The 27,892-nt window shown below is 61.1% G+C and overlaps 2 protein-coding genes and 2 non-coding genes across 4 annotated transcripts; 2 read left to right on the top strand and 2 right to left on the bottom strand.

Annotated features, from left to right (window-relative positions):
• Nucleotides 1–369: 369 nt before the first annotated feature.
• On the bottom strand, nucleotides 370–16,468 carry NAT16 (N-acetyltransferase 16 (putative)). The gene is made up of 5 exons (XM_066611054.1): nucleotides 16,399–16,468; nucleotides 10,728–10,839; nucleotides 7,641–7,854; nucleotides 4,975–5,199; nucleotides 370–1,425 (listed from the first exon to the last, which is right to left on the bottom strand). Exons 3-5 carry the CDS (start codon nucleotides 7,830–7,832, stop codon nucleotides 871–873), a joined length of 972 nt encoding a protein of 323 aa, XP_066467151.1. The 5' UTR covers nucleotides 7,833–7,854; nucleotides 10,728–10,839; nucleotides 16,399–16,468; the 3' UTR covers nucleotides 370–870.
• Nucleotides 16,469–19,325: 2,857 nt separating this feature from the next.
• Nucleotides 19,326–19,397, top strand: TRNAW-CCA (transfer RNA tryptophan (anticodon CCA)). Its single transcript has one exon. It is a non-coding gene; the product is annotated as a tRNA-Trp (tRNA).
• An 816-nt stretch (nucleotides 19,398–20,213) lies between these two features.
• TRNAT-AGU (transfer RNA threonine (anticodon AGU)) lies at nucleotides 20,214–20,287 on the top strand. Its single transcript has one exon. It is a non-coding gene; the product is annotated as a tRNA-Thr (tRNA).
• Nucleotides 20,288–21,551: 1,264 nt separating this feature from the next.
• On the bottom strand, nucleotides 21,552–27,639 carry LOC136636007 (2-acylglycerol O-acyltransferase 3-like). Its single transcript, XM_066611047.1, is given in 8 exon segments — nucleotides 21,552–21,706; nucleotides 22,098–22,300; nucleotides 23,477–23,648; nucleotides 23,899–24,103; nucleotides 25,776–25,846; nucleotides 27,004–27,063; nucleotides 27,066–27,110; nucleotides 27,570–27,639. Coding segments are annotated over 8 exon segments (981 nt in total).
• Between the last annotated feature and the right edge of the window lie 253 nt (nucleotides 27,640–27,892).

Raw genomic sequence — 27,892 nt, 5'->3', positions numbered from 1 at the left:
GGGGGTAGTTTCAAGCCAATTGGGCTTGGGGGTGGGTGAGAGGGAGGGCCGCCCAGCAGCAGTTCTCTGCCCACCGCATTCTCCGTGCCGGAGCGTCAGCTGCAGAGCGAGGGGCTGGCTGAGGCTGTGGGTTCTCCGCCTGCTGCTCCAGCACAGGGCCCCTCCAGGCGCAGGCCCCAATTTAGCCAAGGTGCCCAGCCCTGCCCACCACTGGAAGGGGCTGTTGCCAGAGCTGCGTGTCTCCCCTTGCAAGCAGAGGCTTCTCCCTTTGGTCACTTGCCCAACATGGATCTGGGCTCTCATTTTAAAATAGCCCGAGACTCTTTGGCCTCAGGAGAGAAGCCCCAAAAGAGCCACCGGGAAGGGTGAGGTGCAACCCCAGGACTGAATGCCAGCCTAGATCCTGCGCAATGGGCAAATCTCAGCCAGGCGGCTTGGTTTGCCTTTGTGATTTTCAGTGCGCCAAGTGTGGCTATTGCATTTGGGCATTTGCGTGGCACACAGCTTTGGAGTCAGTCCCACCCCCCCAGAGCCAGTTGTGACCCAGTGGGGAGGACGGCGCCTCCTCCTGGTGCTCCAACAGCCTGTGTTTAGGACTGGGCGACTGACCCCCCTCTCCCAGCTTTGCCCCCTACATTCAGGCTGGCAAAAGGGAGGAGGGGGCAGGGCCTGATCTCTCCAGCAGACTTGGCTGTTGCTGCCAGGACTTTCTGGGGAGGGGAACACAAGTATTTCCAGGATAACACGTCACAGGGCTCAGAGAAAGTGCACCACCGCAGGAAGGAGCGTCAGCACAGAGGGAGGGAGGGAGGGAGGGAGGGAGTGCCGGGTTGGGGCGGCCTGTCCGCCCTTTGCCCCCCCATGCCCGCCCTAGATGTCTGACTCTAGCAGGTACTGCTCCGTGTAGTCCTTGGCCAGCTCCAGGCCCAGCGCGGACTGGCAGAAGGAGGCCATCTCCAGCCAGAGGGCGGGCTCCAGGAAGAGCTGGCACATCACCTTGGCCCGGAACCAGGGCGCCTGCAGACGCAGCTGGTGGATCAGCTGGCTCTTGATGTGGCCCAGGTCACGGCCAAAGACGTCGATGTTCAGGTAGCACCAGTCCTCGCCCAGCGGGATGGCGAAGGGCCGGGTGCCCAGCGTGGCCACCGTGGGTCGGGCCTTCTGATCCACCACCCAGCAGAGCTCCTTCTGCCGCAGCAGGCCCAGGTTGCTCTCCGTGGCCTTGAAGGGCTGCCAGTCCTGGATGATGGTCTGGTTGGGGAGCACCTCATTCTGGAAGGACTCCTGCAGCACCACCTCTGGCACCTCGCTGTCCAGCAGCAGCTCCGAGGGCTCTGGGCAGAAGCCACCCTCCACCAGGGCCAGCACTGTGGCATCCAGGCGGGACAGCAGCTCCGGAGCATTGAAGCGCACCAGGAGGATCCCCTGGGGGGGGGGCGGGAGAGGAAAGGAACAGGGAGGCAAAGGGGTGAGTCCTGCCAGCTGGACAGTCCCTTCTTCAGCCAGCCCCTTCTCGCCCCGATGCCAGCATCACAACTCCCTCCAAGGAGCCTGGACCTCTGGGCAGGGCTGTGTAACCCATGGCCAGGCCCCCAGGCGTGCATGTGTTTCAGGCCCAGAGCCCACCCCTATCAGGCGAACTACCAGCAGCTCCACAAGGCAGACGTAGCCCGAAAGCTGGTGCGGGAGGGGGCAGATCATGGGTGGGAGGGGGAGAAACCAAGTGTTCTGAGGAAGGGGGTTTGCATGTCTTTGTGGAGCAGCTGCATTGGCGCTGGATTACAGCCCAACCCTGTCCCCGACTGGCCGAGAGGGTGCAGTGCCGCTGATGGGCCAGCAGGAAACCAGTAAGACCAGGAACGCAGTGAGTGCCTCCCAGCAGAACCACAGCTCCTCAATGACACCCCCATAAGAACACCCCACTGGATCAGGCCAGAGGCCCATCTAGTTCAGCTTCCTGTATCTCACAGCGGCCCACCAAATGCCCCAGGGAGCACACCAGATAACAAGAGACCTGCAAGGCCTCCTGGAAATTGTAGTTAAGAACATAAGAACAGCCCCACTGGATCAGGCCACAGGCCCATCTAGTCCAGCTTCCTGTATCTCACAGGGGCCCATCAAATGCCCCTGGGAGCACACCAGATAACAAGAGACCTGCAAGGCCTCCTGGGAATTGTAGTTAAGAACATAAGAACAGCCCCACTGGATCAGGCCACAGGCCCATCTAGTCCAGCTTCCTGTATCTCACAGCGGCCCACCAAATGCTCCAGGGAGTGCACCAGATAACAAGAGACCTGCAAGGCCTCCTGGGAATTGTAGTTAAGAACATAAGAACAGCCCCACTGGATCAGGCCACAGGCCCATCTAGTTCAGCTTCCTGTATCTCACAGCGGCCCACCAAATGCTCCAGGGAGTGCACCAGATAACAAGAGACCTGCAAGGCCTCCTGGGAATTGTAGTTAAGAACATAAGAACAGCCCCACTGGATCAGGCCACAGGCCCATCTAGTCCAGCTTCCTGTATCTCACAGCGGCCCACCAAATGCTCCAGGGAGTGCACCAGATAACAAGAGACCTGCAAGGCCTCCTGGGAATTGTAGTTAAGAACATAAGAACAGCCCCACTGGATCAGGCCACAGGCCCATCTAGTTCAGCTTCCTGTATCTCACAGCAGCCCACCAAATGCCCCAGGGAGTGCACCAGATAACAAGAGACCTGCAAGGCCTCCTGGGAATTGTAGTTAAGAACATAAGAACAGCCCCACTGGATCAGGCCACAGGCCCATCTAGTCCAGCTTCCTGTATCTCACAGCGGCCCACCAAATGCTCCAGGGAGTGCACCAGATAACAAGAGACCTGCAAGGCTTCCTGGGAATTGTAGTTAAGAACATAAGAACAGCCCCACTGGATCAGGCCAGAGGCCCATCTAGTTCAGCTTCCTGTATCTCACAGCGGCCCACCAAATGCCCCAGGGAGCACACCAGATAACAAGAGACCTGCAAGGCCTCCTGGGAATTGTAGTTTAAGAACATAATAACAGCCCCACTGGCTCAGGCCATAGGCCCATCTAGTCCAGCTTCCTGTATCTCACAGCGGCCCACCAAATGCCCCAGGGAGTGCACCAGATAACAAGAGACCTGCAAGGCCTCCTGGGAATTGTAGTTAAGAACATAAGAACAGCCCCACTGGATCAGGCCACAGGCCCATCTAGTCCAGCTTCCTGTATCTCACAGCGGCCCACCAAATGCCCCAGGGAGTGCACCAGATAACAAGAGACCTGCAAGGCTTCCTGGGAATTGTAGTTAAGAACATAAGAACAGCCCCACTGGATCAGGCCATAGGCCCATCTAGTCCAGCTTCCTGTATCTCACAGCAGCCACCAAATGCCCCAGGGAGCACACCAGATAACAAGAGACCTGCAAGGCTTCCTGGGAATTGTAGTTTAAGAACATAAGAACAGCCCCACTGGATCAGGCCAGAGGCCCATCTAGTCCAGCTTCCTGTATCTCACAGTGGCCCACCAAATGCCCCAGGGAGCACACCAGACAACCTCATCCTGGTGCCCTCCCTTGCACTGGCATTTTGACAGAGCCCATTTCTGAAATCAGGAGGTTGCACATACACACCATGGCTGGTAACCCGTAATGGATTTTTCCTCCAGAAACTTGTCCAATCCCCTTTTAAAGGCAGGCAAAGGGTGGCAAAAGGGAAAGCCCTGCTGGCCCAGAGTGGACCCTGGCTGCAGAGGGCTGCCGGTCGGTCCCATGCCTGGCCTCCCCTCCTCATCTGAAGCCACCCCAGAGTCAAGTCACCAGACTCCCCTTCCCCACAGGCCATGCACAGGCAGGTGAAGAAGGCCTGAGCTTCTCCCCTCTGGGCTCTCGCCTGTCCTAGAAGTGAAGCTCCATGGAGAGGGTGCCATGGAGGCCAGGAGGGGAGGTGCACTGGCAGCCCCCCCACCAGCCGGACTAGAGGAATGGTCCTTGCAGAATGGCCCAGGGCGTGCAGAAGGCACTGCAGTGAGGTGCATCTCGGTGGCACTGGGGTGTGTCAGAATCCTATCCCTCTTCCATCTCCTTGTGAGGAGACCACTGGGGCAACTCAAGGGGGCCTCCAGGACTGCACTCCTCCCCAGGAGGATGCAGTGCATGCTCTGTTGGCCTGGCTATATGGGGGGGGGGCAGGATTGGACGGAAAGACCCACGAGATGATGCCTGGGTGGGTCAGGGGTCCAGGAGGGTGTTCTTTTCCGTCTCACACCTCACCAGAGTTTCCAAGTCTCACTGTGAGGTTTCCTCCAGGGGGCAGGGTGTCTCTTCACACATTGATACGCTCTCCCCAAGTACTTTTCAAAACTTCCCCTCAGAGTTGGACAGAGCGGCACAGTGGAGCCTCCCACCACCCTCCTTGGCTTTAGGGATAGTTCTTGCAACTGTGGGGGTCCCCCTCTTCCTTCCTTCTTGGAAAGCAGGGGCCTCTCCTCTGGCAGGAGCTGATGCTGCTTCGTGGCACTGGGCAAGGAGAGTGGCACTCCTCACACAGAAGTTAGCAGCAGGAGGTCACTGGAGAGGAGAGCCCCATGCCTCTTGTTCACACCCAGAGAGCTTGGTGGCCAAGGCAGGCCCCTGAGTCTCTTGCTGGACAGCCAGATTCCACCCCCCCCCCCGGAGAAACCCACAAGCATGGCAACCCTCCCCACTGTCCAGTTCCACAACCACCATTAACCAGGGTTAATGCCTCTGTGCATGGGGCTCCACCTCCCATCACAAGGGGCAGCCACTGACAGGGCTCTGCTCCTCCCCCTTGTCTGGCCCCTTGTCAAAGCCCCCTCAGTCAGTGCCCCTCCCCAGGCCTTGCAGTGGGGGGGCAGGACTCAACCCTGGCACATGTGGGTACAGTCGCAGCCCAGGAGGCCCCAGACTGCCTGCCTGGGATGGGCCACCAGCCCCAACAGCCTTCCCCCCGGCCCCAGTTACCTGCTTGGCAATGACCCGGTACTTCTGGAAGTCCCTGGGACCCAGCTTGTCGTCCCGGGTCAGGCGTGACACCTTGACGCTGGGGTGCTTCTCCTTCACCATCTCGGAGCAGAAGCGCTGCAGCACGCCAGCCACCCCCTTGCCACGTTCCCAGGGCGCCACCCTCAGCCCCTCCACCAGGGCTGTCTCCCCAGCATCGATGATGTAAACCGACTGGAGCCCAATCTGATCAGGTGGGGGGGGAGGGGGAGGGGAAAAAGCAGAGAGGTGACTCTGAGCAGGTTGGGCAGAGCCTCCCACCATCTTGAACAAGTCTGTAATTGGAAAGAAATGTGGCGTTAATTACACAAAGCAGGTGAGGAGGGGAGGGGCGAGGGGGAGGCAGAGAGGAAGGAGCAGTTTCAAAGGCAGCAAGTCTTGGCACATTATCAAACAATTACAAACAAGAGAACAAAGGCAGCGATACAGCAAGATCACAGAGTAAGCATCATACTAGTACCATTGGCCGGGGCCCTTTACGCTACGGGGGTCTCAAGAGCAGAGACACACAAAGAGGGAGACATTTATTTTGGTAACTTGTGTCCTGAGGCCGAACTGTAAGGATTTAGGATCCGCGCTCCAGCAGCCCCGTCACGATCCTCCGAGGGGAGCCCCGCCACCTTCCTGGACGGGGGCCTGATCCCCCACACACCTACGTGAATAAAATCCAGCGAAAATCATTGGGTTTTTATCCATTGCTTTCTTTCAAAAAAAGAACAGGAGACAGAGAGAGAGAGGCAGAGTGAGAGCAGACAGAGAGTCCAGAGAGTGAGGCTGGAAACAGAAGAGTCCCATGAAATGCCAGAGGAAGGGCATTGGGGTGCCCCACTGGAGCTGGGCATGGCCACTTGGCTGCTGCTCTACTCCCGGAGTGCCACTGGACACCAGCCCCTCCCCCAGGGAGAGGGGTTCCGCTTCAGAGGGCGCCTGCAGAGACCCTGTTCAGAATGGCAGAGGGCCGGCAGGTCACCGCCCCGGGCCAACTGGGCCAGGAGCCCTTTTGGTCATCTGCTGCCCCGGGAGACTTGCTTGCCGAGGGCGATTTCTGGAGCAGCTGGCTGGGGTGCAGCCTCCTGGTGAGGTCAGCCACCCTCCCGTGGGCCACAGAGCCAGGCCAGGCAGCCACCTCCCGGTTCGCCCCACAGTGGCTGCTTTAGGAAACACTGCAGCTGATTCAGCCGGGAGATGTCCCTCTAGTATGGGATGCCACCAGACTAGGGAGCCTCTGACATGCCCAGCTCCAGTGCCAGCATGACACACCCAAGTGTGTGACAGACTCACCCATGTGCTTCAGTTTCCATCAGTAGCCCTCCCCTCCCCCCTCCCTGCGATGATCAGATACAGGGGAGGAATCAGATGCAGAGAGGACTCAAGGGGGAGGCACCCAAAATGCCCCATCGGCTGTCGCCAGCTGGCACAAAGTCTTCCCTCCCCACACTGGCTGCTACTATGGAGCGGCAGGCCTGCAAGTGGCTCTTCTCCCAAGGGACACGGAGCAAGCGGGCTCCCCGCTGGGAGGAGGGGCTTCCCCTTCCTGCAACATGTGTCCCGACTCTGGGAACCATGTGCCCTTCATGCTGCTGCTGTGTGCCCAGCTCTCCACACGGGGCCCCCCAAGGCCTGGCTCCTGCGAAGCTGGTAGGGGCTGATCCTGTGGTCAGATAAGGGAGCCCCCCTCCCCCCCCAGAGCTGCCAGCCAGGGTTGCCTAGTTCAAGGATCAGAGGAGCGGCCTCTCTTCTGTCCTGCCTGCACCTGCGGAAGCACCACTTTGGGCTACAGATGCCACTGGGCCTGTCCTCCTCCAGCTTGGTCCAACCCTCTTGAAAAAGGCCCACCCCAGCCTCATCAGCCAGTCCAGGATTTCAGGCTAGAACTGGCACATTCCAAGACCCAGCAAAAATGGCAGGACTGACTTGTAAAAACCAACCAACCTTTTAGAAACTCCACTTTTCTGACTTTAAAAAACTAACCCATGCCTGTCCCATAACTGGTCAAATTTGGAAATTTTACACCTTGTACTTTCTCTCTGTAAAACCCAACAAAGGTCACTGGCTACACTGAGGAAATATGTAAATAGGAGAGCAAGAGGCTGTGCAAGCAAAAAGGTGCCCGGGAGGTCCGCACTGGCCTGCGAGCAGAGGCTGCAGGACCAGGCACTGGTCACTCTTGCAGCCCCAGACTTGGACACTGGATGAGAGATGCCGCAGGAAGGTCAGCTCCCCTGAGAAGGGAACCCAGGCAAGCACCACGGCTGTGAGCATCAACTGCTGTTTCTTCGGAGAAGCCAGCTGGGGCTCGCAGTGGGCGGCCCTTCCCTGCCAGGCTGGCAAGTCTGACCACAGAAGCAGGCACTGGTCTGCCCCAACAGTCCTGGCTTGGCACCTGCACCTCACGTGTCATGCTGCTGGCCAGCCAAAAGATGCCCCGCAAACGGCCGTCTCGCCCCACATCGGATGCCCCCTTTCTTCCAGGGAGGTTCACTGCCACGCAGGGCCCTGAGCCTGCCTCCCCACAGGCTCCATAGCAGTAGCCAGAGGGCTGCCCCTCAGTCGTCTCTGCAGCCTCTGCCCCAGAGCCGGGCACTCCCCAGACAGAGCAAGAGGCCCGCGGCTCCCCAGGTCCTCACCACAGCTCCATTCTTCTTGGCGAGCACGACTGTGCGGTTGGTCTCCCGGATCCAGGCGTGGTAACGGCTGGGGAGGTAGTCGAGACCTCCATAGATGCCCTTGGACATGGCCAGGATCTCCTCAAACTCCTTCTCTGTGGCGACTGTGAACTCCAACGGAGGGTCCGCACTGGGGGGGCGCTCCAGCTTCATGGCTGCACGGGGTACAGAGCGGCTGCAGGGAGATAAACTTCCATGAAAACCATCAGGGAGGTGATGGGATGGGAGCCACACAGGGGTCCCCAAGGTCCTGAGGCCTCTGAGAACAAGCCAGACAGACACCAAGCAGTGCCCCTTCCGGGGAGGGCATCCCCGGCTGCAAGGCGGCTGCCTCTGGGTCCAGGGAGGACCCAGGAGGGGATGCAGCTGGCTCTGGGATGGGGCAAGCCTGCTTTCGTGCAGAGGCCAGGCCAAGCATGACTGGGCGGTGGGGGGGGCTCCTTCCATAATCACAGCCCCTCTCTCTTTGGCTTTCTTCGGTCTTCAACAGTGCCGTTTGCACCCATCTGGAGGAGGGACATGCGGGGGTGTGGAGGAGGGGGCCTGTCTCTGGCACACCTTGGGGGGGGGGCTGCCACTCTCTCTCCTGGCTTGCTGAGGTCTGCAGAGCCTTTTGTCTTCCGAGGGGTCTGGCACTGGGGCGGGAGGGGGGTGAGGGCCAGCTTGCAGGCTGGGTCACCTCTGCTGGGCTGCTTTGGGTAAGACAGTTATGGTTTGTTTTCATTGCTGGAGGGCAGTTTGAATGTATTTTAAAATTCCTCCACCCCCCTTCCTGCTCGGAGCCACTTTCCCTGCTACTGGATCAGAACAGCAGGCCAGAAGAGGTATTTCTGAATCCAAGGTCAAGAACAAAGACAGAAGAGGCCTTCCGGAGGAGCCTGCTCCTCTTTCCTGCCATGGCAGGTCTGAAAAAGCCAGTCGCTGCTGCCTCGTTGAGGCCACCTTCGCAGGGAAGATTTCCTGCTCTCTGAAGGGCAGCGGCAGAAATGCTTTTCTGAACACCAAGTACTTTTACAGAAGGACACCTGAGAGCAGCCGCTTTAGCAGGTCTGCAAGCGGAGAGTTGGGATGCGGGAGCGGCACTCACTGGTGACCTGCTTTCCTCCTCTGCAGTGACGGACTCCTGTGAGATGCTGTCACGAGATGCCCACAGGCGGCCCTCCTCCCCGGGTCACTGACGGGTGCCTTGTTAAAGGGCTGCTCAAGGGAGTGGACCACAGCCTGTGTGCATGGTGCTGCTGCTTGTCTTTCATCCCCCCCCCACACACATGGGGGTGCAAAGGCCCCCTGTGATGTGCAGCCTGCCATGTCACCCAGTAGGGAGGTCTGTTCCAAGATGGCTGGACAATGAGGCCTGTCCGGCCTGAAGTTATCTCAGAGAGCGCAGGGTAGGCCATGGCCAAGGGACGGAGAGAGGCAGCTGGCCGAGGAGCAGAGCACTTCAGCGGGGGGGGGGGGAGCAAGGAGGGATGCGAACATGCTCCCACTGGGGGCCTCGGACATGGGGGCTGTGCTCAGCCACCAGCAGCACACTCAGTGCCACTTTTATTCTCTTCTCTGGCCCCTGCACAGCCTCTCAGTGGTCCAGAGTTCTATTTTGACCAGCGCCAGTTGCGTCTCCCTCTGGCTGCTCCAACTCCGTCCCTGCCCTGAGGGGCACTGCAGTCCGTCTCTCCCGAGTCAGCCAGTGGACAACAAGCTCATGCAGCACCCATGCAGTGTCTCACCGGGGGAGGGGGCTGAGCCCTGCAGTTCATCTGGGGGAGGGAGCCTGACTGAAGCAAGAAGCCTGTTGCCCTGCCCTGCCCTGCCCCGCCTCTGGGAGCGCAAGGGATTCGTTTCCCCAGAAGTCTACTGCAGAGGCTGGGATGAGGTTGGGGGGGGGGGCTGGAAGGAGGAATGACCCACCCTGCTCCAAGTTCAGAGGGCTGGGCTGATCTGACCTCGGCCTGTTAATGCCTCCCCTCCCCCCTCCGGTCACAACTGGACTCAGGAAGCAGGAAGGCAGCAGCCCTGCACCGCCTGAGCAGTTCTATCTGAGCAGGGCATCAGACACTCCCAAAACCCAGTGCCCAAGAGTGAGAGAGTTTGGAGAGATGGGGGTCCCCTTTGCTGCAACTCCCCAGAAACAGCATCACAGAGACAGACACAGTGCCAGCCTTGTCGGGCAACATGCTTTTGTGGGCAAGGCGTCCACTGTCAGTGGAAAGGGACCATTGCTAGGCCCTTCCTCCAGCTTGGCTGCCACCTGCAGGCCAACAGGTGGCTTGTCTGATTCTGGAACCGAGGCAGTGGCTTGGATGGGGCTACTCAGAAGTAGGCAAGTGGGGGGATGCAGCTGAGGAACTTAATATCCTCCTGATTGTCCACAAGCTTTGGAGAAACTGTTTATACATCTTTTAGATAAAAAAAGTAAATGATGGGAGCAGACGGAAAACCCGTGTCTGCACAGAGCCCTCCAAGCACCCCATCCACCAACCAGGAGAGCACCACCAAGAAGAGGGCCCCTTCCTTGATCTGTGATCAGGAGCTCTTCTTCAAGCCATGCCTGCCTCCCCCCCCCCACCCAGAGGCCCTCCCAAGTACACTTCTCATGAGTCTGACACCCCTCACCAGAACAAACCAGGCAGACACAAATGCTGTGAAATTGGCGGGGGGGGGGGGGCTTCCATACCACACCCTTAGAAGGGAGGTGTCCCATTCCCCAGCTGGTATTTGTGGCCCCCCCTTACACCCCAAATTGTCTGGTGTCCTTAGTCAGGAAGGAGGAGAAGCAGCAAAGAGAAGACGACTGCCCTCCCCACGTCTTTTCAGGATAAAACAAGGCTCAGTCCTGACCCTGCCACTGAGCCTCCTCACCCCAGTGATGCGCCCTCTGAAGGTCCCCAGGGGTAAGCCCAGCTTCTCCCATTTCGCCCTTGCTCCAGTCACCCATACAGAGCCTTCCCTGATGGCCTCGGACCAGCAGTGTCTCCCCCACCCCAGCCAGGCTGCGCATTTCCGAGAAACTCAACATCAGAAAAACAAGAGATATAAACTCTGCTTTACAGGTTCTGTCACTGGGCGGTGTGGCTCCGAGAAATGCCGCTGGTGGCGATGGGGAGCGGGTTGTGGGGCACTGGCTGTCTCTTGCCTTACCCGGGGATCCAGGCAACAGGCCCTGCGGAGACAAGGAGGGGAATGTCAGTGGCACTCAACTGAGGAGGGAGCAAATTGGGCTTTCTGGCCAAGAGTCTGTCAGAAACGCGTCCCACAGGCCAGCGCTGCCCCCTCGCCCATTTCGCCTCTGCAGCTGGCTGCCTGGTGCCCCTTTGCTTGGCCTCGAGGCTCAGCTGCCCACTAGTGACTGGCAGCCACTCTGTGCCCAGAGGCCACCTTCCAGGCTTGAACAGTTTTTCAAACACAGCAGCCAGCCTCCTCCAAGCCGGGTGCCCAAGCAGGAAGCCCCCCAGCAGGCAGGAGGACCCAGCTGTTCCCCCCAAGTCTGTCTGGTATGCAGAGCGAACTGCCCCCCAACCGGACAGGCTCTGGTCTTGGCTCTCATGGCCCAGAGCCACGGACTGCAAGAGAGGAGACTTTGATTAGACAGCAGGAAAACATTCCTGGCGCTCCGGCAGCGGAACAGACTGCTGAGAGGTGCTGGCCTCTCCCTCCCTGGAGATCTTCAAGCAGAGGCTCCACAAGCACCTGTTGGAGATGCTCTGAGAGGATCTCCTGCAGAAGGCAGGGGGTTGGACTAGATGACCTATGAGGCCCCTTCCAACTCTAGGAGTCTATGAATCCTCTCTGAGGGGCAGGCGGGGGTGGCCAGAGAGGAGCCACCCAGCTGGCATCCTGCTTCCTTGCTGCTGTGACCCCCCCCCCGCCTTGGCAGGCACCAGCATCTGCCACTGCCTCACACCCACCTGGCCAAGCAACTCCCCAAACAGTGGGGGAGCCCCCTGTGCCACAGTGTGTGTGTGAGTCTCAGTGCGTGTGCCTCTGTGTGCACACTTGCAGAGGCTTCGTTGTCTCCAGGCATTGCTTGTGCCCTTGCTGACGTCACCTGCCCCCCACGTGGCCAGTCTGGGAAGGAGGGGCACCACCAACCACCACGAAGGCCACAAAAGCCTCTCCAGAGGGCTTGGGGCATCCAAGCCCCATCCTGCTGGCACCTCTATGCTGGGAACCTCTGACCCCAGGGTGGCGGCAGCAGCAGCGTTGGGTTTCCACAGCCAGCGGCCATGAATATTCTATTGCATGGAACCTGAAGCCCGAGAGGGACCAGGAAACAGGTCGGACAACATAACACCAGGCTCAGACTTGCGGCCCCTGCAGGGCCCGGATGGAGGCAGGAGGCAGTGGTGGCATCTGCCATGGCCTCAGTTCCTGCTTACCTGGACCCGTTTCCAGAACTGAAGCACACCTGCAACCAGAGCAAGAGCGGAAGGGCTTCTTCCCATGTGCAGAACGCATTCTCCACAGTTCCACTCATGGTTGCAGAGAAGCCTGTCCTTTGATCAGAACTGAGGGGGTGTGCGGGGCAAAGGGGCGGGTCTCTCTGCAACCCCAAGATGCCCAGAAACTTTGTGGTCACTGGTGGCAGAAGTGGTGTGCCACTTTGGCCCATCAAACTCAGACAGGCACCTGGAGCCCGGAGGTCCCTAGGGAGGGAGGGAGGGAGGGAGGGGGCTTCAGGAAAGGCTTGGCTTGGGGGCCTTTTCACTGCCCAGGACTGCCACTGCTGAGCCCAGCTCCTGCATCCCTGCCTTCCTTCCTTGCTCACGTCCACCTTCTGGCCATCTCAGATGTACCACTCATTTTGCATTGGCTGGAAACTGCTGGCAGCCTGGCAGAGAAGGTGGAACAGAGAAGGCTGGTGGCCAGGCCGCTTGGTTTCTATTGAGGGTCACAAGAAGGTCTGCAAGTGGTGGTCCCACATACAGGCATAACTAGGGTGAAGCCTGAGGGGCACCTGCCCCAGGTGCTACACCAAGGGGGGCACAAAGCCGACACTGCCTACTCCTCAGGGGAGAACCTGGAAGCAACAGCCTTGCACCACTTGCAGTCCTCCCTCAGGATGGGGTGCTCACTGCAGCAGCTTGCACCCCATTCCTTCTCCTGTGCAGGCTTCCCTTCGAAGGGGTGCAAACTGCCAGCACCTCCTCTGCGGAGAACTTGGCAGTGACGATTTGATGGCATGTGATGTTGGGACATGGGCGCCGGGGCTTCCAGTGACACCTCTGGTCCCATGAACAGTCAGGGTCCCCAAACCCTCCCCCTGTGCAGGAGAGCCGGCAGGGCTTCTGCCCTGGGGACACAGTGCCAGACCCTGGCAGGCTTGGGAGTCATTCTTTCCCCCTCTGGGGAAGCCCTGGAAAAATCCTGGAGGGGCTGAGATGGCACAAGCGGAGTGCCAGGGAGGGGGTGCACCAGCCTCTGGGCAAGGAAGGAGCTGGCTGCCCAGGCGTCAGTCAGCCCGGCACACACAGAGGCAAGCCGGCCTCCAAAGCTCCCAGGCAACTGCTGAACACACAGTGCGTGTTCCAACTTCTGCCCAAGTCACAAAAAACAAAGGCACTCTGGGAGCCCACCCTCCTCTAGCGAGACCCAAAGCCTCTGTGGGGGGAAAGCCAACTCCTCAGGCTGGCCTGGAGTAGGGGCACTAAGGGAGGAGCAAACAGACTGCCCCCCTCCCCGGCCTGAAGTATGGATGCAAACATGGATGGACACTGCTTCAGACCTGGCGCCAGACAGCGCCAGACCAGCCCCACTGGATCAGACTGGAAGGGGGCACTCCTGTTTTCCCCACTACTTGCACCAGCTGTGTTCTGGGGGGGGGTCCATCTAGCCGTCTTACTCACAGCCACTGGCAGACCGACCTCCTTCACACACAGTCTCCTTCCCGTTAAAGCCCCCTCATCACGGCTGGTGGCCAGGGGACGCCCACCCACAGTGCAGACGGGAGCACTGTAGTCTCAGGGGATGACCCCAGGGATCTGCTGCTGGGACAGGAAGCTTTTCTCCCTCACCTGCTCAGGGAAATGCAACCAGGACAGGCCCTCTGGGGAGCCTTGTGGCCCCCACACCGGCCCATGGCCTTGGCAGCCCACGAGGAGGGCGCCTGAACAGCCCGACTGGGTGCGCCTTGGATGCCTCCACCTCAGCCCCAGCCTGTGGGGGCTTCCCCACCCCCTGCCCAAAAGGCCACCCTCCCCAGTCCTCTGCTGCGGCTCAGCCTCTCTTCCACCACACAGCTTCTGCAAAGACAACCAAAGCATCTGTGCTGCAGCCCAGCAGGAGAGCAGGGATGAGGCCAGGGACCCCATGTGGACACCCCCCCCCCCCACGCAAAGAGTCTGCCATTGCCTCCGGAGGCCAGGCTGCCTCTGGAGTGGCCGGTGCACCAGGCTGAAGCAGATGCACCTGCAGCCCCTGGTCTGCCTGCTGACACCATCCTCTCCAGGTACAGGCTGATGCAGATCTCCTCAGAAGCAAGTCCCACTGAGTTCCATGGGACCTGCCCCCCCATCACCCCTGTTATGGCACGGACTGGGTGAGCCACTGGCAAGCACAGGGAGCCTCCAGCAGCAAACACTGGCAGTTTTGCACGCCTCTGGAGACCGCACAGCAGGACTGGTGGTGGTGGAACTTGGTCTGTCACCAAAGCCCCAAATAGGACTGGGCTGCCCTGTCCTGACCCGCAGAGACAAGACGCTCCCTGCACTTCTGTACGTGAGCAGCCATTCCGAGAGTGGCAGGAGTTTTCTCAGGAGAGAGAGGTGACTGGCTCGCCCTCTGCTGCCGTTTGGCTGGGGGGGGGGAGCACATGTATTTGCCTTCCCACTTGGAGCAGAAGCGGAATGATGGAGAAATGGCCACATCTCCTTAACTCTGCCCCTTCTGAGAGATCAGTGCAGTGGATGCTGCTTGTGGGATGCAGCACCTGGTCTAGGTAGCCTGACAGAGTGGAGTTCCTGCCCCAGTCTTGTTCTGCCCAGCCCCACCTGAAAGGCCTGTGGAAGCACACCGGGGCGGGAAGGAAAGAGGGCCCCCAAAAGAACTGCCTCGGACCCAAGGAAAAGGCAGCAGACTCACCTGCATTCTGCACACCTGCACTAACAGGCAGGCAGGCGAGTCCTTGCGCTCACTCTGTGCCTGCACCACAGCCTGCCCTGACTCTGGGCGAGGTGCTCCCCCCGGGTCACCCCCCCACGCCCGTCATCTCTCTGAGCTTCTGGAGTGAGAGTCTTCATCGGAGGCCTTGAGCCCAGCATGGCTGCCCGCAAAAGCTCCTGCGTATCCTGAGAAGCAGCTGCAGGAAACACTGAGGCACCCCATGCGAACTTGGAACTGCAGGTGTTGACCTGCCAAGGGGCAAACAGGACACCTGAGCCCCATGGATTCTAGACGCCACCATCACCCAGGAACATCCCTCACTGGGGCTGGCCCAACCCTGAGGTCAACTGAAGCGCTTGCCTCAGGGTGGTGGGGGCACTCATCTCTGTCTGCCCCCCCCCCGTTTCTCTTCCTTCCACTCCCTGGTTTGAAAAGAAAGAGGGGGAGAGGAAGTGTGGAGGGGAGGAGAGCTGGGGAGGGTGGAGCAGAGGCTGGCATGTCACCAGGGAAGGGGGGCAGCAACCGGCCAGCAGCTTCAGGCATCAGGAAGGCTTGGACCCCCTGCCCCACTCCATCCCTCCAGCTGCGACCCAGGCAGCAGAGCTCCTGAGTTCCAGGACGGGGCACTTGGGTTGCTGCAGATGTCTGACAAGCTCCAGCAAAGCCCATCAAATGCGGCGGGGGGGGGCAAATATTTTTGGGGGGTGGGTCTTCCACTGCATGAGTGAGGAGGGGGGTTGAGGGAGAACTCCTTTCCCCAGCTGCTCTAGGAGGAGGAAGGGGGCGCAGCCCGGTGCCCTTGGCAGAATGAGGACAGGACTCCATCTTCCTCGGTCTGCACAGGGGCATATTTCCCCCCCCCCAGGATGCCCCACACTCAGCCCCTCCCACTGAGGCCCTGCAGCCCCTGCGAGTCAAGTAGAAGCTGCCCGGCCTGGGATGGAAATTGCGGGGGGGGGGGCACAGTCAAAACCCTCGCCCTCCTCACCCCCACCCCGGAGGGAGCCCCACAGCACTGGTCCATATAGAGCAGGTGGCATTTCCGGGCCGGGCCGGGACGGGCGGTCGGAGAAGCAGCGTGGGGTCTGCGGTGCCCACTCCCAGACTTGCCCGGAAGGATGCTGCGCGTGACGCTCCCCTCCACCGCTCCATCTGTGCCGGGAGCCCCCCCGCCCCAAGTCACGTGCCAGCCGCCCTATAAATAGCAGGCGTGCGGAGCAGAGCAGCCGGCGCTGGAGGAAGGAGGCCGAGGGACCGCTGCCATCTCTCCCGCCCCGCCCCGCCCCGCCCCGAGCACCGGCCCCTCAGGCCAGCCGGTCCGGAGTCTCCCCCGCGCACCCGCAGCATCGTGCCCCCCCGCAGAATCACGAACCCTGCCGGCGGGGGGAGGGCGCAGGGGCGTCGACGGGGCCGGGAAACGGGGGGCGGAGGGCAGAGGGCGGGGCAGGGGCCCGCCGGGCGAGCAGCAGCAGCCCGGCGTCCCGGTCAGGTGCGCGGGGAGCGCCCGGGAAGGCGGGCGCCCTCTCCGCTTCCCTCCGAGCGCGGGGGGAGGGTTCGGGGCCGAGGGGCGAGGTCCCGATGCACGAAGCGGCTCCCGGCGGGCGGCGATGTGCTGGGGTACCTGCTGCGCGCAGAGGCGGAGGAGCCGGTCCGGCGCGCGTCGCTTCTCTCCGCTGCCAGTGGCGCTCGGAGCTCCTCTAAAGATGGGCAGAGGCCCCGCCCCTCCAGAAGCCCCGCCCCCGCGCCGGCGGGGGTCCCTGGCGGGAAGGGTCGCTGCTGCCCTCGCCCTCCCCGCGCGCGTCAGAGGGGGTGGGCTGGAGAGGACCGGTGGGGGGGCGGGGGGAGCAGCGCCCGGGCGGAAGGCGGCCTCCCCCTCCAGAGGAGGTGGCTCTGGAGGCGGCGGGGTCCAGGAGGAGGGGGGAGCGGCCCTCTCTGGACCTCCCTCGCATCGCCCTTTCAAGTCATCCACGGCTTGTGGCAGCGAGTTCCCCGGACCAGCCAGTCTCCGCGGGAGCCACGCCGGAAGGGGGCCGCAGGCAGCTGCCCAGCAATAAACGATCCTCCGTCGACCTGCTCCTGTTGCATCCTGTCCGCCTGACGTTCCTTTCCCGCTCCCACCACGCGAGAGCCAGCCAGGGACATCCACTCCCACGGAGGGTCTGGAGAGGCAGAACAGACAAAAGGAAGGATTTCTTTAGCTAGCACCTAATTCGTCTGTGGAACTCCTTGCCACGGGATGTGGTGATGGCGCCTGGTCTAGATGCCTTTCAAGGGGGATTGGAGAGATGGATGGAGGAGAACTGCATCTCAGGTTACCAGCCATGATGGGTCTGGGCAGCCTCCTGAGAAGCAGGCTGCCTCAGAGTGCCAGGTGCGGCACCCGGTTGCAGGTCTCCTCTTGTCTTCTCTGCTCCCTGAGGCGCCTGGTGGGCCACTGTGAGATGCAGGAGGCTGGACTAGCTGGACCTCTGGTCTGACCCTGCAGGCCCTTCTGAGGTTCTTCTTGACAAGGACACAGCAGCGCCCTCTCGCACCAGAGGCCATGGCTTGTGATGTCACCCCCCAGAAGCCCCACTGGATCAGGCCATAGGCCCACCTAGTCCAGCTTCCTGTATCTCACAGCGGCCCACCAAATGCCCCAGGGAGCACACCGGATAACAAGAGACCTCATCCTGGTGTCCTCCCTTGCATCTGGCATTCTGACATAGCCCATTTCTAAAATCAGGAGGTTGCGCATACACATCATGGCTTGTACCCCGTAATGGATTTTTCCTCCAGAAACTTGTCCAATCCCCTTTTAAAGGCATCCAGGCCAGATGCTGTCACCACATCCTGTGGCAAGGAGTTCCACAGACCGACCACACGCTGAGTAAAGAAATATTTTCTCTTGTCTGTTCTAACTCTTCCAACACTCAATTTTAACCCTTGTTCTGGTGTTATGTGAGAGAGTAAAGAGCATCTCTCTATCCACTTTATCCTTCCAATGTATAATTTTGTGTGTCTCAATCATGTCCCCCCTCAGGCGTCTCTTTTCTAGGCTGAAGAGGCCCAAACACCGTAGCCTTTCCTCATAAGGAAGGTGCCCCAGCCCCACAATCATCTTAGTCACTCTCTTTTGCACCTTTTCCATTTCCATTATGTCCTTTTTGAGATGCGGCGACCAGAACTGGACACAATACTCCAGGTGTGGCCTTACCATCGATTTGTACAACGGCATTATAATATTAGCCATTTTGTTCTCAATACCTTTCCTAATGACCCCAAGCATAGAATTAGCCTTCTTCACTGCCGCCGCACATTGGAAGCAAGTGAGGGGGTGTGATGAAATCATCACCAGTGACTTATGGGCTGCAGCACGCTCAGTGGCTACACACCACTGGAGGTCAGCCAGGGACCTTGGTGCTTAAGTGGGGCGCTGCTTAGCTGTGGCCTAAACATCAGAGGGGTTCCACCCAGCTTATAACTGCTGCCAGAGGATGTGGAGATGACCACTAGTTTCCACAGCCTGAGCAGTGGGGGGGGGGGGGGCTATGAGAACATATCTGTAAGAAGGGCCTCGCTGGATTAGACCAGCTCCTGGGCCTCACACCCTAGACCAGTGATTTTCAACCTTTTTCATGTCATGGCACACTGACATGAGGGTTAAAAAAAAGGCACTAAAAAGGCTCACATCTGCCATTGGCCCTATTAATAAATGGACTTCCTCCAAATTCCTGTGGACCACTCATGGCACACCAATGTGCCATGGCACAGTGGTTGAAAATGGCTCCACGAGACCATCCTGGTGCCCTCCCTGCACCTGGCCTTCTGAAGAAGTAGCCCACATCTCAAATCAGGAGGTTGGACGTCCCTCTCCTGGCTTGTAACTGGACTTTTCCTGCAGAAATCTTTCCAGTCCCCTTAAAGGCACCCAGGACAGGCGCCATCACCACTTACTGACTTGTGGCAAGGAGTTCCGCAGATTAATCACGCTCAGGGTAAAAAAATATTCTTTGGTCGGTTTGGTCTGCTCAACAGAGCGGGAGCTCTGTTGTGGCCATTCCGAGGCGGCTGTCCTGCAGGACCCATGGGGGGGTCATCGTTGCCCGGCCCAGGCACCAAAGGGGACCCCAGAAACGTCCTGGGATCTGGCATTTTCCAGCCTCGCCCACGACCCTCCTGCACACAGCGACCCGTACGGGGGAAACCTCCTGGGGCTGGCGGCTGCGCTGGCCCTGGAGGAGCGGGTGGGAGCCGGGCGCCGCTCCTCACAAGACCGGAGAGAGGCGCGGAGAAGGCCGCCTGGCCGCCCGCCCGGGGTGCGGTCCCACTGGGCCCGGCTGCGGCTGACCCCGCGCGGGCCTGGGCTCCGAGGACTCCTCCGGCTGCGCTGCCGGCCGCGCCGCCCTGCTTGGCCCCTCCCCGCCCCATTCGGCCCCCGCACTCCCCCCCCTGCTGGGCCGTCCGCCGTCGGGAAGGCCCCGAGGAAACTGCGAGGCTTCGGCGCGGGCCCTTCCTTGCGTGGGGAGCGCGGCCATTTCAGGGCAGGGCGCGAGCAGCCGCGCAGCCGACCTCGTGGCGCAACGGTAGCGCGTCTGACTCCAGATCAGAAGGTTGCGTGTTCGAATCACGTCGGGGTCAGGGCGGGCTGCGCTCTTTTGGCAGGGCGGGGGTTCCCTTTTGGCGCGCGGGGGAGGCTGGGCCGGGGGCCGCCTGCACGTGTCCAGAGGCTCAGCAGGCCGGCCCCTGCTCACGTGGAGCCGCAGCAACGCGCACGAACAGGGCCTGCCTGCCCTCGGGCGCCCCGGAGCCCCCGCGGGAGGCCTCGCTCCAGGCCGCCCCCCGTTGGCGGGCGGCCCGGCAGCGCTCCCCGGGTGCCAGCTGACCCCGCGCCTGCCGGTGGGTGGCCCCCCCCCCCCCCCCCCCCCCCCCCCCCCCCCCCCCCCCCCCCCCCCCTCGACGGCCTGGCAGGAGGCGAGCGAGTCCTTGGCCCCCGCGGCGGACAAGCGCTCCATTGATCGGCGCCGTCACGTGGCGCCCAGAAGGGGCGGGAGGCCAAGCCCCCCCTGGCCCTGGTGCCTCCTCGCCCGTCATTAAAACGAAGCAGCGGCGCGGAAAGAAGGGGGCGCGATTAACCCTGCGCAGGCGCGGCCGCGCTCCCTCGCAGCCCGAATGCCGCTGCTGGCTCCCTGCCCGTCCGCCCCGTCTGTTCTATCGGTCTTTCCATGGCAAGATCGATGCAGATCGTGGCACGCAGCGCCTCCGCGGCCGGGCAGTTGAGTCCCGCTCCAGTCACGAGGACCCACCCCCTCTGCGCCTCTGTCCAAGCTGGTCCGGCGTTGACGTCTAGGCTGGCCTTCGAGCGTCCCGTCCCTCCCGTCGGGATCCGGTGCGGGTCTTGCAGCCTGCGGGCTCTGCAGTGAACTGCTGCGGCGAGAGAGGCTGGCAGCGCCGCGCGGCGCCGTGGCTTAGTTGGTTAAAGCGCCTGTCTAGTAAACAGGAGATCCTGGGTTCGAATCCCAGCGGTGCCTGCAGCCAGAGGGACTGGCGCGGCCGCCCCTTTTCCCCGGAACCCGCCGCGCCTCCTCTTTTGGAGCGAGAGCCCTCCGGGCAGGAGGCTGGCGGCAGAGCTGCGCAGGCGGGTCGCCCTGCCGTTTCCATGGTGCGCCTTGTCAGCAGGTACAACGGGAGGGGACTCGGGCGCACAGCGCTCCTCGCACAGGTCTGGGTGCTGAGATCGCACGGGGCAGAGCTCCTCCTCCAGCGCTCCCCTTCAGTCCCTGAAGCCCAGTTGCACAGCAGCCTTGCTTCTCCCCCTCAGGCATTCCCTGCCCCACTTGCAGATCCTACACTCAGAGCGAGATCCCCCCAACTCCCACCCACGTCCCTCTTCTCCGTTTTTGGCGTCCTGCTCCCCGAGCGGCTTCAGAGCAGACTGAGAAGCTTTCTTCTTCCCACTGAGTCAGCCCAGACGTGGTCTGCGAGCCGCCACTCCCCTCACCTTTCATTCTTTCGGGGAGGGGCCACAGGTTGGTGGGCTGCAGAAGGACTTCCCAGTCCCAGTCCCTGGGTAACATATCTGGGGTTGGTTAGGGCAGAAAGAGCATTCTGGCTGCTGCCCCCTTGGAGAGCCCCTGCGGTCAGAGCAGCGAATCCTGCCCCAGCTGGGCTCACTGGAAGGCAGCACCCTGCATGCCCCCACCCCAAACTGTAGGGCCTGCCCCAGCACTAGAAGGCCTGCCCTGTCAGGCGCCCAAGTCGCAGGCGCCTGGGGGCCACACTTCCTGGGTGTGTCCTCAGTGGCTCCTTCCAGGAAGGGTCCAGCCTTCTCTCCAAGGCACTTCTTGGAAGTCAGCCAGCACTGCTTGTCTCACTGCCCTGGTCCGAAGGCGGTGCCAGCTGCAGCAGGGGGCAGAGCCCTCAGGCAGGGAGGGGGGCTTCCAAGAGGAGATACCGTTTTGAGTACTTTTTTTGATGTGTTTATTGAGTTTTCCAACAGCCTGAGTAACAACAATCACAATTAAAGAACCTGCAAGCATTCTGGGAAATGAAAAGTCCCCGATCTTTCTGCAGAAGTCTCTGTGCGTGAAAAGTCAACACAACTTCCTGAAATCACTGGGCTGGCTGACTGTGCTAGTTTCCCACCTGCAAGGAGTGGGGGTGGGTTTTGTCTTCAGCCCCTCAGCTGCAGCCGGAAACAGGCTGGGGTGGAGGAGGGACAGACATGCGGTGGTCTCTGTGCCTTCAGAAGCCACTTGGAGGAGGGGGGAGGCTTCTGTGGCACAGGAGGGGCAGCTACGTGATGACCAGCCGCTGGGAGGGTGGGAGGCCACAGCTGCCCTTGTGGGCCTCGAAGAGCTGCTGCAGGGCCTCCACGTACCTGGAATGGTAGAGGTCCACCTGCTCCTCGGTGGGGCACCGGCACTGGGGGACGGGGATTGGTTGTCCCACTGCAGGAGGAGGTAGAGAAGAGACGGGAAGGTGGGTGACCGGGAGGCAGGGCTCCCCCGGCCTGCTCCTTGGCCAGGACTGCTGCCACCTGTGGCAGGCTCCAGCCAGGGGACTGTGGGGGCAGGAGGAAGGTCTATTGCCCGTGCGCTTGTGCCCTGCAGTGCTGGCGTGAGGGGGTCCCCATCACAGCAGAAGGCCCGGATGCTCTGCTATGGAGGGGCAGGGACCCCCCCTGAGCCAGTCCAGGGCTCTCTGCATTGCTTCCCCCCCCCCTGGCCCATGTGTTCATGGACGTGTGGCCCTTCTTGGCATGAAGTCTGCTTTGCACCAGTCCTTCGACTTGGTCCAAAGTTGTTGCAACAGGGGTGAGGGTGGAGGGCAGATCCTTACCCACAACAGTGATGGGGCTTGCCAAGGGCAGGAGACCCCAGGAGCCACTGCAGAAGAGGCCCCGGCCCCCAAAGAGGCAGGGGGCAAAGCCCACCAGCTGCTTGAACCAGAGCTGCAGGCGGCGAAGGCAGCTGCCCTCGGAGAACTGGAGCTGCCAGAAGATGTCGTTCTCACCAAAGGAGTATGCCGGGACAAGGTCTGCCCTGCAAGGGAGGGGAGGGGAGGGGTGGCTGAGGCAGTGGCAGAGGTGCGGAGACCGACTCGGCCACCTCCAGATTGAGAGGCGTTTGCTCAGCAGCTGGCCCCAGCAGAGCCTACTGTGGGGGAGGGCATGGGGGGAGTGGCGATCCTGGCCCTGGTAGTGCCCCAGGCCAGGCTTGCAGGCTGCCCTCCCCCCCACCCCGAGCTGCCACCCCCTGCCTCCCTTTTGGAGGCCCAGGGAGACAGCAGGCTCTGCAGGCGAAAAAGTGATGTTTTTAAGCCCTTAGGCGGCCTTGAGAGGCTTCCCTGGCCCTCAGAAGGCCTTCTAAGGGCTGAAAACATCCCTTCCGGTTTCCTCCATGAAACTGAGCAGGGTTACCAGATGTCATAACGGCAAAAGAGGACAAGGCATCCCAAAATGGAGGACATTCCAGAAAAATGTAGGTTGTGACAAAATAAAAGATAAGAACAGGGGTATATTGATTTCATGTGGTTAATTTAAACACAATATTATTAAATGTAATTTCTTAATTGCAAGAAGTCTCTGTGCCGCCTGCAGGGGCTGCTCACAGAGAAAAGGAGGACATTTCAGGACATGAGGCTAAAGAAGAGGACATGTCCTGGAAAAAGAGCCATCTGGTTACCCTGCTTCTGAGGCCTTTGCAGGGTTGTGGAGGCCGCACACTGCTTCCCCAGCCCTCAGAATGCCTTTGGCAAAAAGCTCTGGGTGGTGCTGGGGGGGACACACCACAGGGTGGTGGTGTGATGGCTGGCATCTTGGGCATTTGTCCCCCTTGCCCTCCCCTCAGGTATGCTACTGCGTGGAGGAGGGATGTGCAGGTCGGTCAGAGGTGGCAGTCCTGCCTGGGGTGGGAGATTTCCATCTGCACCACTTCAGGCCAGAGGTTGTGAACAGCCTCCTCTAGAAGGAAGACATCCCTTCAAATAGAAAAGTAGTGCAGCAGGGAGAGGATGACCTATCCTCTTTGTGAGGCTGACTTTCCATTTGCGAGGTCGTTTTTTTTGAGGCTCACTTTCAGAAATAGGATTCCAAACTCCTCACAGTCCGTACTGTCCCCCCCAAGGACTGCAATTCTTCCCCCCCATGTCCCGTGTGCTCAGATTATGCCTCCTCCAAGCATTGCCACACCTTCCCCCAGCTGGTGTGCTTTCCTTACCCATGCTGCAGTGCCAGGCGCACGAAGCCCCGCCTCCCAAGCAGGCGGACCCGCTGCTCGCCAGGAGCACAGTCCAGGGATTCGGCTGCCCCGCCCACCACAATGACAACCACGTGGCCAGGTCCCCCCTGGAGCAGGAAGTCCAGGGACTGCTTGCTGACAGGAACTGCCCCTGGTGGGGGAGGGGAAGGGGTGGAGAGCAAGGGTGAGAGTTGCGGCCGCTTGCACTGGAGCCCCGGCCTAGCAGCGGCCCTTCTGCAGCCTCTGGCTGTCCCAGAGCCCTCCACTTCCTCTGCACATGCTCAGAGGCCCCTGTGCCTTCCTTGTGGCATCACACGTTCTAGGAGCTCTGTGCACCCTGGGCAGGGGGGCAAGCCATGCCCCCATGCCCCCCGTGCCCCCAGCTGGCAGCATGGCCCTACCTGAGCTCATCATGTATTCGCGGTACACAGGCAGGTGGAAGAGCCCAGCGAGGAGAGCAAGACTGGGCTTCAGACCGGGGAAGGTGCGGGAGAAGCCCGTGGCCTCGGTGCAGAAAGCGGAGAAGGCCCCGGCGCAGATGATGCCGTGGGGGTGGGAGCCCAGCACGTAGTTCCGAGTGGGCGGCAGCTCAGCCGTCTTCACCAGCTGCAAGTCGAGAAGCCCAGAAGGGCAGGCAAGTGGGCTCAGAGCGCAGGGCGGGCCAGGCCAGGCCAGTCTCTCCTCAACAGGGTCTGGCCAGGGCTGGTCCCGGAGCCCTCCGTGCTGGTGGCAGCAGCAGCACCCTCTCCCTCACGAGGAGGGCAAGCTCCTCTTGCGGAATTTACAGCCTGGTGCCATGTCTGGTGCACTGCAGGAAGGCAGCCCCCCTCGCTGCCTGTTCCTCTCGCCTGCGGTCACTCTGTGGCCTCTGACCAGGGCCAGGTGCTGCCAGAGTGGCCAACAGCCACGGAGCAGGATGAGCTGCACCACCGAATGTGGCCACCAGGTGGGGCTGTCCCTGCTACACACTAGGCCTCCCTTAATGAGGCCTCACCTGGCCCTCAGCCCCCTTCCTCCCACCCTGCTGTGTCCACCCCTTTGAGAAGAGGTTGCGGCAGGCAGGCAGGCCACACTTCCTGGGAAGCAGGGGCAAAAAAAGAGCTGCTCCCCCCCCCCCGCTACCTCCCTGCCCCACGCCTGTACTCTCCAGAGGGGTCCTACAGGGTCCTTCCTGTGTGCCTGGAATGGCCTTCTCACTCTGACTGCCTTCTGCTTCTTCTAAGTCAGGGGTGTCAAACTCATTTCATACAGCGGGCCAAATAGCATTCCTGGTGCCTGCTGAGGACCAGAGGTGATGTCATTAGGCAGAAAGTGATGTCATTAAACAGGTCACAACCAAAAATAAAAACTTTTTGCTCTCTTAGAAACTCATGAGCTGCAAATGGCAGAAGAGAAAATATGCAAATCTTGATCATATTTCAAGATATGGCAGGGCTGCCCTTTCAACAGTGAGGGCTTGGCACTGTTCAGCAGCTGAGAGCCTGAGGGTCAGACTAAAAGCCTCCATGGGCCGCATCCGCCCCCCCCCCGGGTCTTATGTTTGACACCCCTATCTAAGTCTTCCAGTCCCAGTAAGAAATGGTAGCTCAGGGACAAGTACCAGGAAGGACTACGGACTTTGGGGCTTTTCAGCTTTCAAAAAGACAGCCGCGGGGGGGGGAGGGGCATGACTGAGACCCACTCCATTCTGCATGGTGTGGGGAGGGTGGCGAGAGGCATTTCCCCTTCCTCACAAGACCAGAGCCAGGCAGAGTCAATCTCGGATGGAGATTCGGGATGGACAAAGGGAGGTCCTCCTTCAGGCAGCAGGTGGCCGGCCTGTGGAGCTGGCGGCCATGAGATGTGGCAGCAGCCGCTCACTCGGGGAGGACTGGACAGGTCTGTCACTGGCCCCAATTGCAAGGGCTGAGCCACACCTCGACACAGTGGTTGCCTGCCTCTGAGCCCTGGTTGCAGGGTAGCAGTAGTGGCTGGGGGGCAGCCCTTCCTGTCCTGCTTGGGGGCTTCCCAGGGGCAGCTGGGGGATGCAGTGTGGAGCCCACTGGGGCTCTTCTGTTCTATGGGACCAATGAACTTCCCCACACCTGCCTATATAGCTCATTTCTGCTGTTCTCTGAGGCCTTGACTCACAGCCTCTGGAATCTGGTGAGCGGAAGTGCCTTCTGGGCCAGGGACGGTGGCACAGTGGTGCTCTGCACAGCTCCCGGCTGGAACTCCTGGTTACTCCCCTCTGGGGCAGGCTCCCCGACCACCTCCCACAAGCAGGCATTGCTCTTACCTTGATGGGGAAATAGTCCCTGTGCAGCTCCCAGACCTGCCACCGCCTCATCCAGTTGCTCCGCCAGCCGCCTGTGAAGCAAAGGGGGTGAGAGCAGGCCAGCCAGACCGCCCCCAGGCCCACCGCTGCCCTCTTTGTCTCAACCCTGGTTGTGGGGGGGGGGGGGGCGGGTGATTTTGGCAGTGTGTCAGCCCAGGGCCTAGGAGAGGGGGGTAATTTGCACCGGGCCCAGGATCCAAAAGGGGGCCCAGGAGCCACAGCAGGTCCAGAAATTTCCCTGGGATCTGACATTTTTCCTCTCTGGCGACAGCACCAGGAGTGAGAGGCTGCAGGTCCTGGCAAGCCTATATGCTGGACCCCGAATGCACACTGTCAGATCTGGGAGGAAAGAGGACTGCTGCAGCCCCTCCTTTGCCTCATGGCTCTGCTCACCCTGAAGAGTGCAGAGGAGCTCAGGGACACCTCAGGGCTGTGGGGCTGCAGCTGCTGCTGAAGTCAGGACAACTTCCCTTCTAGTGAGAGCCTCAATATGAGGATGCTCATTTTCTCAGGATTTTCCACACTTAAAGATTTTGGAGACTTGGGAACGTGTTGGTTTTCCATATTGCTGTAATCTCGCTGCCAATGCCCACGTGGGTGGGTAGACCTGGGCTCCCAAGACTTTTCCTGCTGTCTCCACCTCCCCCCACCCTGTTTCGTCTTCCCTGCCCCCATTCTGCTTGCCTGCCATCACCCTCCCCCATTCTGTTTCACCCCTCCCCCTTCGAAAAGGGGTCCAAAAGAAACTTTGTGCCCCCTGACAAAATTCCTCTCAGCGTCCCTGTGTCAGCCTCCTCTCCTGGGCGCCGCTCTGGCACATGCTCCCTCGTGGGGGGGGGGGGAAGAGGCTCTTGTGCAGCCTCCTCCCGCACAAGCGTCCACCAGGAGGGGCAGAGGAGGGTGGTTCGCGGGCTCAGAACCGATCTCTCCCCGCCCCCTGTTCAGCAGTAGGCAGCCTACCCCTGATGCCCCAGTCCTTGCTCTTAGTCCGGACTGATGTCCAGCGACCGGCCCCGTTAGCCACCCCGCCCCAGCCGGTGACCACCCGGTACCACCTCCGCGGAAGCCCGTCAAGCAGCAAGTCCTTGCCCGGCCTGCCAAGGGCCCTCCCAGTCCCTCCGACTCTGGCAGGGTCTCAGCCTCTTCCTTCCCGAAGGAGGCAGGGCCGGGTGCAGGACCCCCGACTCACCTCTCTGCGGGGTCTCCCAGTCACGTACCCACCAGGCGAAGTACAGGACAGAGACGGACAGTAGGAGGTGAACAGCAAGTAGAGGAGGAGGGCCGTGAAGAAGGAGCCTGCGGGGCAGAGACCGGGTCGGCGGGCGGGCGGCCGGGCAGAGCGCCTCGACGGAGGATTCAGCAGGGACAGTCTGACCCCCCCCCCCCGGCACGAGATGCCTGCAGGCTGGCAGAGCCCCATCGCCCGTGGATACAGCCCTCGCCCCGTGGTCGGCTGGGCCGGAGAGCGGGGGCTTCCGCTGAGGTCCACTATAGGCAGCAAGCAAAACGAGCGGGAGGTAGAAAAGCCCCTACGGCCCCCACGGGGGAGGGCGGGCGACCAGGAGGAAGCGGCGACTTGAGAAAGGCCTCTGCACATGCTCAGAGGCGCGTCTTTCTCGGTCTCGGGGAGACCCGCAGCCCCCTGGGAGCGGCGGCTTGGCAAGGAGCGCAGGAGTGCCGGCGCCCTCCGAGGGCCCGGCCGAGACCGCGAGGTCGCCCTGGCCCCCGACCTCCCCGCCGGAGCGGGTCACGTACCGAAGAAGAGGAACGTCAGGACCCACTGGAAGACGCTCAGCGCCTCCAGGTGCCGCCGCAGGGTCGCCATCGCGGCCGGAGAGGAAGCAGCTCCCGGCTCGGGCTGGGGGCGCCCCCTTCTCGCACTGCGGGCGCGGCCGCCCCTCCGCTGCACTCAGTCCTGCGGCCCCAGTGGGGCGGGCGCGCTCCTCCGCCCTGCACCTTGGCCCCGGCCGGGCGGACCAAAGTCCGGGACGCAGAGGCGGCAGATAGATAAGGCGGGAGGGCTTGGCAGCCACCGCTCCTCCCCTGGAGGAGCCCGGACGGCGGCAGCGGGCAGGCGC

The sequence above is a fragment of the Tiliqua scincoides genome, unplaced genomic scaffold (assembly GCF_035046505.1).
Source record: "Tiliqua scincoides isolate rTilSci1 unplaced genomic scaffold, rTilSci1.hap2 HAP2_SCAFFOLD_46, whole genome shotgun sequence".
Classification (NCBI taxonomy): Eukaryota; Metazoa; Chordata; class Lepidosauria; order Squamata; family Scincidae; genus Tiliqua; species Tiliqua scincoides.
This window is presented reverse-complemented; position numbering and strand designations above follow the sequence as displayed.

Excerpts from the sequence above, each read along its gene's own strand:
- NAT16 (XM_066611054.1), bottom strand. The coding sequence starts at position 7,832 with ATGAAGCTGGAGCGCCCCCCCAGTGCGGACCCTCCGTTGGAGTTCACA. Across the intron at positions 5,200-7,640 it reads CCAAGAAGAATGGAGCTGTG|ATTGGGCTCCAGTCGGTTTA; the intron begins GTGAGGACCTGG and ends CCACCTGATCAG. Across the intron at positions 1,426-4,974 it reads ACCGGGTCATTGCCAAGCAG|GGGATCCTCCTGGTGCGCTT; the intron begins GTAACTGGGGCC and ends CCCCCCCCCCAG.